We start from the raw sequence: 13,486 nt of genomic DNA, 5'->3' as shown, positions 1-13,486 counted from the left end.
TTAAGCCTCGCTCGCCACCTACAGACGAGGAAGGGGCCTGAGCAGCGGGCGAGGCGTGCTCCGGAGCGGTTTCCGTGGCGCAGCTGCTCCGGGAAAGCCGGAGTGGAGCTCCGCTCCTGGTGACCTCGGGGGCGCGTCCGTGGAGTTCTCCTGGCGACGGCGTGGGTCGGCCATTGCCTCCTTCCCGCGTGCTTCCTTCTCTGTTGAGAATCCCCTCCTTTCAAGAAACACGGCTTGATGGTTGTTTCATACGTAACCCAAGGAAGGATTATGGGAAACTCCGCTGTGAGTTCAGTTTACGCTCTTTTAAAAGAGTTACAGGATGAGCCGCACCAGTAATTCTTCCTTCTCAAACGCCGGGTACTGCATGGCATTTTGTTTCCTGGGACGCTTCGTTTTTTCGTTTAAACAGACAGGCTTCTATTCTGGTCTTGCGGATGCGAAGACTCGCGTAAAACTCGCGATTGTGTGGGAAGCTTTGAGAAGTCAGTTACCTAACTAAGCTATAATCCTCGCTTAAGCAAGGTCTCATTCAGCACGATCCAACACTGCCTTGTATTTTTATCCCTTGCTTTTAATAATAACCTGAAGAACAAATGGCGCAATATAATTAATGTTACAGGTATAATTTCTGCAAATTGCAGTAATCGGCTTTGATCATTTTTTATTCTATAAAATCTCAATCGGCTTCAGTTGGATGGACATCAAAAGTAACTTTTTAGCAGACTGAATGAAAGATAAAACCATTTGATTTTCAGGAAAGGTTTATTTTCCACCTCATGGGATTTAGAACATGCGATAAATATTCCTTGCCTTAGGGCTCACTTATTATTTTCTAACATCTGCATGAATCCTATTCTAGTTTCCAGAAATGGGGGCTGTGTGGCATCGCGATGGGAGGGGTCATAAAAAACAAGCACAAACTTAAGGGATAATTAAACGTTGACTGTAAGAATTCAAATGAATTGCATGGTGTGATTTTTAAGTTAAACTTATTGGGATGTCGCAAAACGATCCGATGCATGCATATTTGGGATTAAGATTCATATATGCAGGCAACAATTATCTTTAGTGCCCTTGCTTTAATGCCCAATATGCGTTGGGTTTTATGAAACGCTGCACGCGAAAGCGCTTGGGAGAATTCTTTTTTCTTCCCAGTTTTTCTCCTTCCAGCACATTCCCAACATAGGAATATATATGTAACGGTGCACGTCTCGGGAATTTCTGGTTTAGTTCGAAGGTAACATTGAGTCATTTGTAGGCTTTCCTCTCTGCAACTACCACGAAGCCTTCATGCGCAGCCATTCTGGCCTCGGTACTGGCCAGGGACCGAGCGCGCGCCGAACATCCTTCTCCGATAGTTGAAATTCCCGAGTCTTCGGCGGATTCTGCGAACAGCGGGTGGGCGCCCACTTGGGTGACGTCACTTCCGCCTGGAGTACCGCCACAGTTTGGGGAAAGGCGGAGACTGGCGACGAGTGAGTCCGCCCCCTAAGGAACGGAAGGAAGGACAAACGGACGCCACCAGAGTGGAGAACAACGGGTGCCCCTCCCTCCCGGAGATACGGAGTTCGGGACGGGAGGGGACGATCGTCGCTTTATTTTTTCCAGCGTAGGTGAGGCCGTAAACACGACAACAGGAGATGGCTAAATATTGGGCGCGCGCTGAACTGTGATTGGGCAATGACATGCGAGTGTATGTGGGGCGCGCGCGAGGAAGGGGCGTGGCAGACGGCGGCGGGCGCGCTGCGTTGCGATTGGCTGCGAGGGGCGCGATAGGGGCAGTGGAAGGCAAGACGATGCGTGTGGCAGTTGGACGGCTGCGGGTGGGGGGAAGGAGGTGGGCTTCTCTGAGGTCTCGAGAGCGCGCGTCCTCCGCTTTGGGCTTGAGCGAAGGAGCGGGTTGTGATTCGCGCGCGGAGACATTCCGAGGGCGCGCATTCGCCGGGTGATTGGTGGAGGGGTCGGTCGCCTGATTCTTCTCAGAGCGGCCCGGTCTCTTTACTTGTTGGGGGGGGGGGCTTCAAGGGTAAGGTACGCATGCTCCTTAGTGGTCCGAGGGGGCGGCGTGAATCTGGCAGACGTTGACGAGACTGTCAACGAAAAGAGCGCGAGGTTGCTGCTGCTGGTGCCACGCCCCCTTCCTGGGCTCCCGGCAAGGGCGGGGCATGGACTGGTGAGTGGCCTGAGGAGGGGCATCGCCGGGCCTGGAGGGGTGGGGGGGCGTGTTCGTAGGTCGTTCACAGACCTTATGGGCCTGTTGCTGTGGGAAGCCAGAGAGGGGCCTCCCCTTGGGGGTCATTAAGCTCTCGCCCCATTGATAAGGCGAGAAGATCCTTTTTTTCTCTAAAGAGGGTTTCCAAAGGGCACTGCTTTGTTGGCCCTGTTGGAAACTTCTGTTGGGTGCGGAAGAGCCCTGCTTGGGAGGTTAACTTTTGCTCTTGATCCCTCTCTGCCGAATTTCCTCCCCTGCTTGCAAAGTTTAATTTTTGGTTCTGGCCTTTTCTGGGGTAGGGAAAAGTCAGGGTCCTTGAAAGCTGAACTTGAACATCTTTTTTAGCTTGTCTGTATCCCTGAAACTCTAAAGCTATTCTTCCTATACGAACCTATCCAACAGTAGAGATTTATCTCGGTGGTCTTCTGGAGTCAAATGTGGATATGGTTGACAGGTTTTTGTTGTTGTTGTGGCTTCTAAATAAATATATTTTAACATGGGATGACATTGTTAGTTATTTTGAATATTATGGGTTAGGTCCAGCATCACTATACTCCCCCAGTAGGTTTGTCTGATTATCTTCTCTTTGCAGCTTCCTTGCCTTCAAATCTGCTCTGGATGACCCCCTAGTCCTCCAGGGCAAATTCAGAAGACTTGTAGGGAACTGTTGGAGAAAGAGAAAAGTGATGTATGCCATTCTATCAGTGAACAGGTATCATTGCATGTTATCTCTTGCTAGGAACATAGGATATAAACACCATGTATGCATGTTCATTAGATGGTGTTTACTAAATGTTTATTGAGATTTGACTGTTGTTGTATGTAAAAATACCAACCAAGTCAATCTAGTTCAGGCTGATTACCAGTTCCAGTTTTGGATGTTCAAATTAGTTTAACTGTTTAGGTAACTTCTCATCCAGATCTTATATTTGTGAAAGATAGGAAATGAATGGCTACCTTTGCCATGACCACAGTTTTTGTCTAAGAAAGCAAAATTAGTAGCACTGTGTTTTAAAAATCTCCATGTCTGCCTCTTTCCAGTGCAGTAACATGCATGGTATATCCATTTGCAAAGATTGTCTTATGCTGGCTTGTGACATCCCCAAGTACCCAGATAATTGGAAGGGAAAGTTAAATCTGTTAGTTAATAGTTGTGTTTTATTTTTTTGAAAAAATACACTGACCGGCTGCTGTTAAGGTCTTCACTCATCTAAGAAAAACAGACAACTCAGAATTACTCTTTTCTGGTGCATTTTTCTCTGCTATATTCATACTATAATTAGATAGAAGCAATATTTGAAAGTAACATGACAGGGAAATAAGCTGCCTTCTGTTGAGTTAGCCTATTGATCTGCATAGCTGTGTTAGACCAATGTTGTCTATACCAATGAACAGCAACTGTTAGGAGTTTCAGACAGGAATCTTTCTTCTCCCTACCCTGATGTGTTAGTGGTTATACCTGGAACCTTTCTACATGCTAAAATGTGTTTTACCACTAAGTTTCAGCCCTTCCTTAATTACCTATCCTTTTTTTATTTAAAGGATTAAAAGTCCGCAGAAAACAATGCTTTTATAGAAGCTCATGGTACAACTTTACCTTGAACTGTATTTTGGCCCTCAGAATAATAAGGTGCAGTAAAAAGCAATAGCTTTAGCAATTAAAGAATATGTTTCAGTTGGATTGTTAGATGCTAATAAATTGTTTGTATATTGCTTTTTTGTGTGGGATAAAGGTATGTTTTGTAAGGGTAAGTTTTATATATTTAAGCAAACGCAATTAAATATTTTCCACTGTTAGAACGTACTTGATCTTTGGAACTTGTCTGAGATCAAAATAAAGTAGTAATTACATATAGCACATGTTAAGAACCACTTATCCATAAAGAGTAGTTTTGTAAACCTTTGAAAGTGTTGAATTATTAATGAGAGATATTAAAACATACTTACACTTGGAAGGAATATTACAAAGCATCCCCTTCTGAAAGCTAGAGGTGACTAAATGGGACCAGAGAGCCATAATTATTTGCTCCTTTTCCTGTTTTATGTTAAAGCTGCAGTGTCAAATTCAGATTGAAAACAATATTTACCTATTCAACAAATGTCTGGGCACCACAGTCATATTACTCTCTTAAATTATTCTGTTTCAAGTAGACATTAAGACTGTATATAAGAAAAAGGAATGGCCCTATATTTCTGGCAGGTTACTTATTAAATATTTATAGCATTTTAGATAACATATTAGATAAATATGCAGTAGAAGCCAAAGGTGAGAGAATGCATCCAGCTTCCAAGTCCTGAATATTGAATCCTTTTGCACAAAAAACAAAGCAAACTATCACAACAGCACAAGAACTTATGGTAGTATGAATTTTGCATCTTTTGCCGTTGCTGCTAATAGCACAGGGCAAATGAGGAATAGCAGTTAGACTATTTTGAAGTGGCTCTTGAAGGTATCTGGCTGGCTGTTATTGGAAGTAGGCTTTTAATGCATGCGAGAGAATTCTATCATTAATTAAGTATAGATTTAGCATGTTTGTGATAGAATTCTATTTTATTTAAAATCACTTCAACAATGATTTAATCCATTAAAAAAACACTTTTTAAGAAGTCCATCCTGATACTGCAAGCCTATACATATGACTTTCACCTGAAGAGCAGCTCTTCTCAAACACCTAGGCTACCTTTATGCACCTTGTTAATTTGCCATGGACCAAACTACTAGTAAAAAAATTATTTCTTTCCTTCCTTCCTTCCTTCCCTCCCTCCCCTAAACTAGGAAGTAATAGTCCTAATTCTTTTCCAAATGCAATACAAACCATTAATAGCAAGATACTTAGAATGGTACTTAATGGTACTTAAACTTTTTGATTTGCCCAATCCCCCCGCTCTTTAACATGACCAGATGCTTTTTTTGCAAGTGTGGCCTATTGTAGGCAAGGATTATACTGCCACACTCACCAGAATTCCCTATTCAAGACAACAATTAAACATAAATGAGTTCTGTTCTTTATATCTGATTGCCTCTCTGTCTTTGCTTCTCTCCTTAAAGTAAAAGGCATCCAATTAAATTCCAGAAATGGTGGAGCTTCTTGTATTAGCCAGCTCAGACCCAGCTTATTAAGTATTTCATACACCACCAGCTGAAGAAAGCCCCTGCAAAATAGAAGAATCAGGCCTGTGATCCTCAGTCTCTTGGAATGGAGTCATTCCAATCTCTTGGTATTCACTCCTTTAAAACAAGTCACATGGAGTAGTAAGCTATCCAATATATTTTAAATAGTAGTATTTGATTCTAAGCCAGTCAAGCAAGTATTATAAATTAAAAAAAGCTTACAGCAGGCTAAATATTGTTTTTCTGGTTTTTGATAATGAGTTTTTGAGATCTAGAATTACTAATTTTATTTATTGCATTTTTGAAAGTTATCTGTTATCTGTCTTAGGTAGTTGAGTATATTTGTTGAATATATTATTTTAATATTTTGGATTTCTAGTGCTTATACCACCATGAGCCATCTATGGCCCTTTGTCTAATTTCATACAGGAATATGTAGTCCAGTGATAGAGAAGATGAGGTAGAAGAGAAAAACAAATGAAAAAGCTGAAACTAACAGAGCAGTGGAAATAATCTTCTGCAACTAATCAGTTCAAAGTTGCCAAGAAGGGTTAAAGGGGGAGAAGCCAAAATGAATATAGCAATGGAAAGAGGAAACAAGTTCTGTACAGATGATAAGATACTTGCTGGGCCAGGAAGAATGTAGAAATGAATAGGACATATCCAGTTCTTTAATATTTCTAAAGGGAATATGTCTCTTTAAAAAAACCAGATTTCTGTCCCTGGTTTCTATCACCAAACACACAACAGTTTGTGGCAGTTGCAAAAGCCCTAAGAGCTTGCCCATCTTCTGTACCTCAACATGCACTGACCTGAGGGAAGAACAAAATTATTTTAATTAAGACTTTTCTTTAACGCTTATTAATCAAGAAGTGTGTCTGTGTATCATCCTGAACATTGAATAAGACACTGATTGTGCATACTAGAACTTGATTGTGAAATATAAATAGGTACAAATAAAACTGCCTTAAAAAGAGCCAGATCTTTGGTCTAGCTTGCTGAGTATTGTATACTTGAAATAGCAGGGGCTCTCCAAAGCTTTAAGCTGAAATTTTCTTAGTTTGATTAATGCTTTAAATGGACGTGTTTGAGACTAAATCTGGAGCTTTATTTATAAAAACTATGTGCTCTATAATTAAAATATTCTTTCATATTTTTCTGTTATGGCATTTTTATAGAAAGACTCAGAAAGCATGTGCAGTCTTTTCTTATTATAGTTTACTTAGGCCCTAGTTCCAAAATGTGACTGTTGCATTTAGATTCATTGTGTGGCAACAAACAGAAGGCAACAGACTAAAAGTTCTAGTTCTGCCATCTTTCTTGCTGTAGGAGACTTCTAAGATAATGGAAAGACAGAATTGTATGCCATATTTCTAGATCAGCAAGTTCTACATGCTGCTGGCAGACAAGTAGCTGGCAAAAATGGCAAGATTGCACTAAATTATTGTTTCTCTCTTTCCATAAAAGAATCTCATATTTTTATCTTTGAGGTTGATTTTGTTATTAATAAGCAATGATAGAGTCTCGCTCAAGGAATAGCTTGTATTTTAATTAACCAGGGTTTCCATGGGCTTGTGCTACTAACAATGTTTTTCAAGAATGGTATTCTTTTTTGGCAAATTTTCCTATTTAAAACAGGCTAATTTGCATAAAAGATTTTTCAGCTTGCATCAGAAAATGTTCTGATAACCTTGTTAATTCTCTAGGTAAAGGTGTTTGTTAACAAAGCTTTAAAAAGGGCTCTATATTCATTTTTGTCCCAACTGTAAAAGTATTTATCTGAAAAATTTGAGGGAAAAGGTACACTTAAATGTAATTTAGATACTATATTATGTAGAAGTGTTCACTTCAAACATTGAACTATAGAATTTATTTTCCATTGTTTTATTGGAAAAAAAATTCCAAATGTAATATTTTATTTGTAATTTGCATCCATTCATTGTTACTACTAATGAATTTATGAAATGGAAAAAAATGGAAAAATTAAGAACTGGAAAACTTTTCTGATTGGAGTATATTTCACCCTGCATCATAAGAGGTAGGTTGTACTCATACACACTTATCTTGTGGCTTTATGATACATGGATTATTAGGCAGCACTTGAAGAATGCTTAGAATCCAGACTTTTCTTTTGAGGTTATCTGAGACAATAACATTTTATTGGCTTGCCCAACTGTTAACAATCTTCCCTCTTCTTTGTCATTCCTACAATATTCTTTTTTTATTTAAGGATTTCATAGGATTTTTTTTTTCAGTGCAAAAGGTCAATATCCCCAATTCACTCATACCTCCCTGATATTTTATTAACAGTAAATCTTTGATTACTAGCATCTAGCATCTATAACTTACAGTTCATTTATGTATAATGAAAGCAAGAAAGGAGAAGACAAAGAACATGACTTCTGAATAACACTTATATTATCAGACAGTTCCAGAAATACTACTTTTTGTCTTGTGGCTAAGTCAGAGAGATGTTTTGTTTCTTGTTCTTTGTGTGATATAACTGTGAATTGCTAACTCTGCTGTTGCCTATACAACCCGGAGTCCTTTCCAGTGTCCCATTTGTCTGTAATATGTTTGTTAGTCTTCAAAGTGTCAGAACACTTGTGTGTTGTTTTTATTGCAACAAACTAACATAGCTTATTTTCTGGTTCTAAATAGAAATGTTTCTTTACAATGATGTATTTTTACCTAACCAAATCTCTTTAATCTTCCATGTCACACACTAAGAATTGTTTAGTGAAATCCTGTTATGCATTTCATTTACATAGACCTAAAGCTATTTCACTTTCATTCCTATGACTACTTTAAGTTCCTAGTATGATGTCTCTGGGCACCAGTGTGCCAGGTGCCACCATTTCTGGCTTATGTTCATGTCCATGGCCCTATCTAATTTTTTTATTGTTTTTTTTTATTGTAGTCCTTGTTTAGCGATCACAATTGGGACCGCCAGCTTAGTCGCTAAGTGATGTGGTCACTGAGTGGGGAATCAAGTGACCACAACTGTGTTTCCCTTTTTCCCCATTCCCTTTTGGAATGCTCACCCCAGCACTCGGATAATTAGCAAGAAGGGAATTAATATTTGTATTTACATTTATTGGAGAGGAAGGGATTACAAGAGAGTAAGCAGGCACAGCAGCTTGCTTACTCGCTTGTAATCCCTTCCTCTCCAATCTCTCTGCTCTGCAAGGGAGGGGAGAAAAAAATGGGTCAGGCACAGGACAGCGTGTATTGACTGTAATGGCAGTCACATGACTGAGGGACACTGCAAAGGTTGTAAATCCGCTCCTTGGTTGCAAAGTTATTTTTTCAGCATTGTCATAACTTCAAATGATCACTGCACAAGGAAGTCAGTAAGTGAGGTCTATGTGTATAGGTAGTTCCCAGTTGAAGAATGAGTTCTGTTCCCATGGTCTTTCCTTAAGTCAAATTTGTATGTAAGCCGGAACAGTATTACTGTATAAGTAGTATTGTGTAATAAAGTTGAACCATTGTGTATTTAACTCAACTTCTGCTATAGTAGGCTCAGTTCTTAACTATGGATCCTTTGTAACCCGGCATTCTTAACCCAGGATCTATTTGTATTGCTAAGAGACTTTAATAATTGACAGTGCAATGTGTTAAATAAATGAGAAGCTATTGTGCCGTAAGACACCAGTATCATCCATAATTTTTATTTCCAAAAATGGTTCTAGGTTTCATATAGAACTTGAGATCTTAAAACTAAAACTAATGGATGGCTGTAATGTAGAGCTTTCTTTGTGCCCATTTATTCAAAAACAAATTATGTTAGGAGATGATAGAGAACATTTGGGGGAGGCTGTTGGTGCTGATGAATAACCTTGCCAGCTTGCCTTCTGGTAAGTGGGTGCCTTCTATCCAGCATACCATTGTAGCAAGTATTTTGTGAGAGTGCCTATAATAATTTTATCAATTCCAAATTTATTCCCAGTCCAAAAAGCTTTGGAACCTGTACTATAGTAGGAAGCCTTTTGTTTTGAAAACTTCATTTCTTTAGTTGGGGGAGATAAAATACAAAGATATTTAGGTTCTTTTGTTTTTAAAGCATGTTCTCTTTTTTATAGGATCATGGATTTTCCAGGGCATTTCGAGCAAATTTTCCAGCAGTTGAACTATCAGCGGCTTCATGGTCAACTTTGCGATTGTGTCATTGTGGTGGGAAATAGGCACTTCAAAGCACATCGTTCTGTCTTGGCAGCATGCAGCACACACTTCCGAGCTCTCTTCACTGTAGCAGAAGGAGATCAGACTATGAATATGATCCAGTTGGACAGTGAAGTAGTGACAGCTGAAGCTTTTGCTGCTCTCATTGATATGATGTATACCTCTACACTCATGCTCGGAGAGAGCAATGTTATGGATGTGTTGCTAGCAGCTTCTCACCTTCATTTGAACTCTGTGGTAAAAGCATGCAAACACTATCTTACTACAAGGACACTACCAATGTCCCCACCAAGCGATAGAGTTCAAGAGCAGAATGCGCGCATGCAGCGGTCTTTCATGCTTCAGCAGCTTGGGTTAAGTATAGTGAGCTCTGCATTAAATTCTACCCAAAGCACAGAAGAACAGACAAATTCTATGAGTTCATCAGTCAGAAGCAACATTGAACAACGAACTGCCTTTCCAATACGGCGACTCCATAAACGTAAACAGTCTTCTGAAGAAAGGGCTAGGCAACGCATCAGGCCTTCCATGGATGACTCTGTCATGTCAGACGTTACTCCTGAAAGTGCACAGACTGTGGTTCATTCACGAGATGAATTTTTTTCCCCAGACTCCTTGAAAATTGTGGACAATTCTAAGACTGATGGTGTGAGTGATAACCAGGAAGATAATACTGTTATGTTTGATCAATCCTTTGGTGCCCAAGAAGATGCTCAAGTGCCCAGCCAGTCTGACAACAGTGGAGGAAATATTTCTCAAATGTCTATGGCATCGCAGGCAACTCAAGTCGAAACTAGCTTTGACCAAGATACTGCTTCCCAAAAAAACAATTTTCAGTGTGAGAATCCTGAGGTTGGACTAAGTGAAAAAGAACACATGAGAGTAGTAGTGAAATCTGAACCTTTGAGTTCTCCAGAGCCCCAAGATGAAGTGAGTGATGTCACTTCCCAAGCAGAGGGTAGTGAATCAGTTGAAGTGGAAGGTGGAGGAGTAAATGCTGAAAAAATAGAACTGAGTCCTGAAAGCAGCGATCGTAGTTTTTCTGACCCACAGTCTAGCACTGATAGAGTGGGGGACATTCATATTATGGAGGTAGGAAATAACCTAGAACACAAGTCCACTTTTAGTATTTCAAACTTTCTGAATAAGAGCCGAGCCAGTAGTTTTGGTGCCAGCCAGAATCATGAGGACAACATTCCAAATACAACCAGTGATTGCAGAATGGATGGCGATGCCTCTTACTTAATTAGTCCAGAATCCGGGCCTGCTAACAGTCATTCTTCAGCTGCTGTTTCTCATGTAGAGAACCCATTTAATGAGAGTGCAGACTCTCATTTTGTCAGGCCCATGCAGGATGTCATGGGCCTTCCTTGCGTGCAAACCTCTGGCTACCGCACAGCAGAGCAATTTGGGATGGACTTTCCACGATCTGGTCTAGGACTGCATTCTTTATCAAGGGCAGTGATGAGCTCAAGGGGTGGTGCCAACAGCTTTCCTGGGTATCGTCGCATAGCTCCCAAAATGCCTGTTGTGACTTCTGTTCGGAGCTCTCAAATACCAGACAATGCTCCTAATTCTCAGTTGCTAATGAACGGGGCTACTTCCTCGTTTGAAAACGGGCATTCTTCCCAGCCTGGCCCACCACAGCTAACCAGGGCCTCTGCTGATGTTCTTTCAAAATGTAAAAAGGCCTTATCTGAACACAATGTCCTGGTAGTAGAAGGTGCTCGCAAATACGCCTGCAAAATTTGCTGCAAGACTTTCCTGACCCTAACAGACTGCAAGAAGCACATTCGTGTGCATACTGGGGAGAAACCATATGCTTGTTTAAAGTGTGGCAAGAGGTTCAGTCAGTCGAGCCATCTGTATAAACATTCCAAAACTACTTGTCTTCGCTGGCAGAGCAGCAATTTACCCAGCACTTTGCTTTAATTCTTTTCCTCTGTCCCATGATGCCAATAATTTTAGGAATGCATGGAACACAAGAGGCAAACACTTTCAGTGTGATTCTGCCACACACATTAAAAAAAGGCTTAGTTCTTTTTAGTACTTGTACCATACCTACCTCACAGGGGTGTTGTGAGGCTTAAACAACTTTTAAAAAGCGCTTTGAAATTATCCAGCTGTGTCACAAAATAAAAAGGTTGCAATCCTTGGGAGAAAGACCCATCGGACATTCTGGGGTTTATTTCCAAGTAAGCATGCTTAGGATTGGGCTGCACACATTACATAAGGATACAATCCTTGGTATTGTTAGTTCTTTCTGATTAGATGATCTGAAAGAAGAAAGCCTACTTATGTAGCTAATGCATAATTAGCTAGTGTTATAAGAATAAGCTGAAGGGCAAACTTTTTAATGGCATTTTTTTTAATGATGTGAAAGCATTTATTTGTAAAATTGGTTGCTTAGAGTGCGTGAACAACATAACAAAGAGCTCTTTATCGTGAAAGATTACGTATCTTGAAGAAACCATCTTTGCACCTCAAAGTGCTTTTAAAGTGTGTGATAGTTTAACATAGTTTTAGGGGTCTGAATGTATTTTTGGTTGTTTTGCAGTAACATACACTGTGTAACGAAGGTGCTTACCTTGAATCCAATGCAAGTTAAGTTTTAGACTGTCTGATATATATGTGTGTGTATATATATATACTTTTGAATACTGCGAAATCTCCTAGGTGTTTCATAGTTTTCCTTTTGTAAAATCTTGTACTGAAAAGTGAAGTGTGTTTATGTATTATGCTTGGTAGTGTTTCTAATCAATTTGTATTCAATGTGTTAAAACTCAACATAAGTCTTAACATATTTGTCTACTGTTGTTATTTCAAATAATTTTCATTTCTTGGAAGTTAAAGGTAGTCTGTTTAATCACATACTTTGTGATTAGGAATTTCTTTAAAATTTCCTCCTCAGTACTTTAAAAAGATCCCTTCTCTTTACTATTCTGTATTTAGAGCTATGTGGGTCTCTGAGAATATTGTATCTGCTACTGATAATGGTCTTACTTTGCACTGGTACCTGATCAAGAAAAAGGAAAAAAAATGGTACCTCAGTGAACAAAGGTTGGTGTTCATCATGGCACTTACAGGCTTTTCCATGTGACATTTCTGCTATCCTTGCCTGCAAGGGGTGCCCAGTTAAACAGCAATGTTTATGTATGTATCATACCAAAGTTATGGACATTTTAGAATACTCCAGAGTTTTGAAGCATATGACTTTATGCGGTTTTTTTTTACTCTTTTATGATTCTGCTCACCTACCATCAAATTGTAAGACATCTATGTTCACCAATGGTTTCTGTTACTAAATGTGTGATGTTAGCTGTAACTATACAGTCTCTGGCTTTTATGCTAGATCTGCAATCTATAATGTCCCTTGTAAATTTTAATGTGGCTGAGATTGTGGATATAACTGTGAGGAAAAACAAGCAACTGTAGAAAGTTTGTTTAATTATAATAATATTTACCCAGATCACATGAAAAACAAAATGGAAACACTTGTAGCTTTTTCCAAAATTCTAAATTGGGGGTTTCTTTATAGGATTTTACAGTGACATGGCAGCAATTTGCTGAATTGTCATATTTACCAATATTAGGAGCAGAAAAAGTAGCACGGTGTAGAGGGAGGAGATACGTAAGAATAGAATTTACCAGTTATAGGAAATTTGTTTCTGTGTTTATTGAAGAGTTGCTGATAGGAAGAATGAGACTGTGATGCCATCCAACCCTTTCTGCTGAATGTAGATGTCTGCTAAGGTTAAGGGTATATTTGATGTGTCTGCTAACAGGTCTCTGCTTATGTATGTGTTGAAATAACTGACACCATGGGGACAAAAGGAGTGTCGTCATTCTTAAATTTGCGGTCTTACCTGTGCACTTTTAATTAGACTACTGGAGAAAATTTCACATGTAAGCACATAGCTTTTCATGAGTTCTGGCACACTGCTTTTAAAAAGTTATGACACAGGAAAACATGC

The 13,486-nt window shown here is 39.7% G+C and overlaps 1 protein-coding gene across 4 annotated transcripts; it reads left to right on the top strand.

The window, feature by feature from the left end:
* The first annotated feature begins 147 nt into the window (after window positions 1-147).
* ZBTB5 (zinc finger and BTB domain containing 5) lies at window positions 148-12,311 on the top strand. Of its 4 annotated transcripts, none has more exons than XM_025172736.2 (2): window positions 148-285; window positions 9,413-12,311. In XM_025172736.2, exon 2 carries the CDS (start codon window positions 9,417-9,419, stop codon window positions 11,442-11,444), a length of 2,028 nt encoding a protein of 675 aa, XP_025028504.1. In that variant the 5' UTR covers window positions 148-285; window positions 9,413-9,416; the 3' UTR covers window positions 11,445-12,311. The 4 variants fall into 4 exon arrangements, with proteins under 4 accessions (XP_025028504.1, XP_007421605.1, XP_025028498.1 ...); XM_007421543.4 differs by lacking the exon at window positions 148-285 and adding an exon at window positions 1,461-1,616; XM_025172730.2 differs by lacking the exon at window positions 148-285 and adding an exon at window positions 2,001-2,176.
* Window positions 12,312-13,486: the final 1,175 nt, after the last annotated feature.

This window comes from Python bivittatus, unplaced genomic scaffold (assembly GCF_059951505.1).
Source record: "Python bivittatus isolate LINGU-HERP-01145 unplaced genomic scaffold, Pbiv_v1 ctg000850_np1212, whole genome shotgun sequence".
In the NCBI taxonomy this organism is placed as follows: Eukaryota; Metazoa; Chordata; class Lepidosauria; order Squamata; family Pythonidae; genus Python; species Python bivittatus.
The sequence above is the reverse complement of the archived record's forward strand: the minus strand, read 5'-3'. Positions and strand labels throughout refer to the sequence as shown.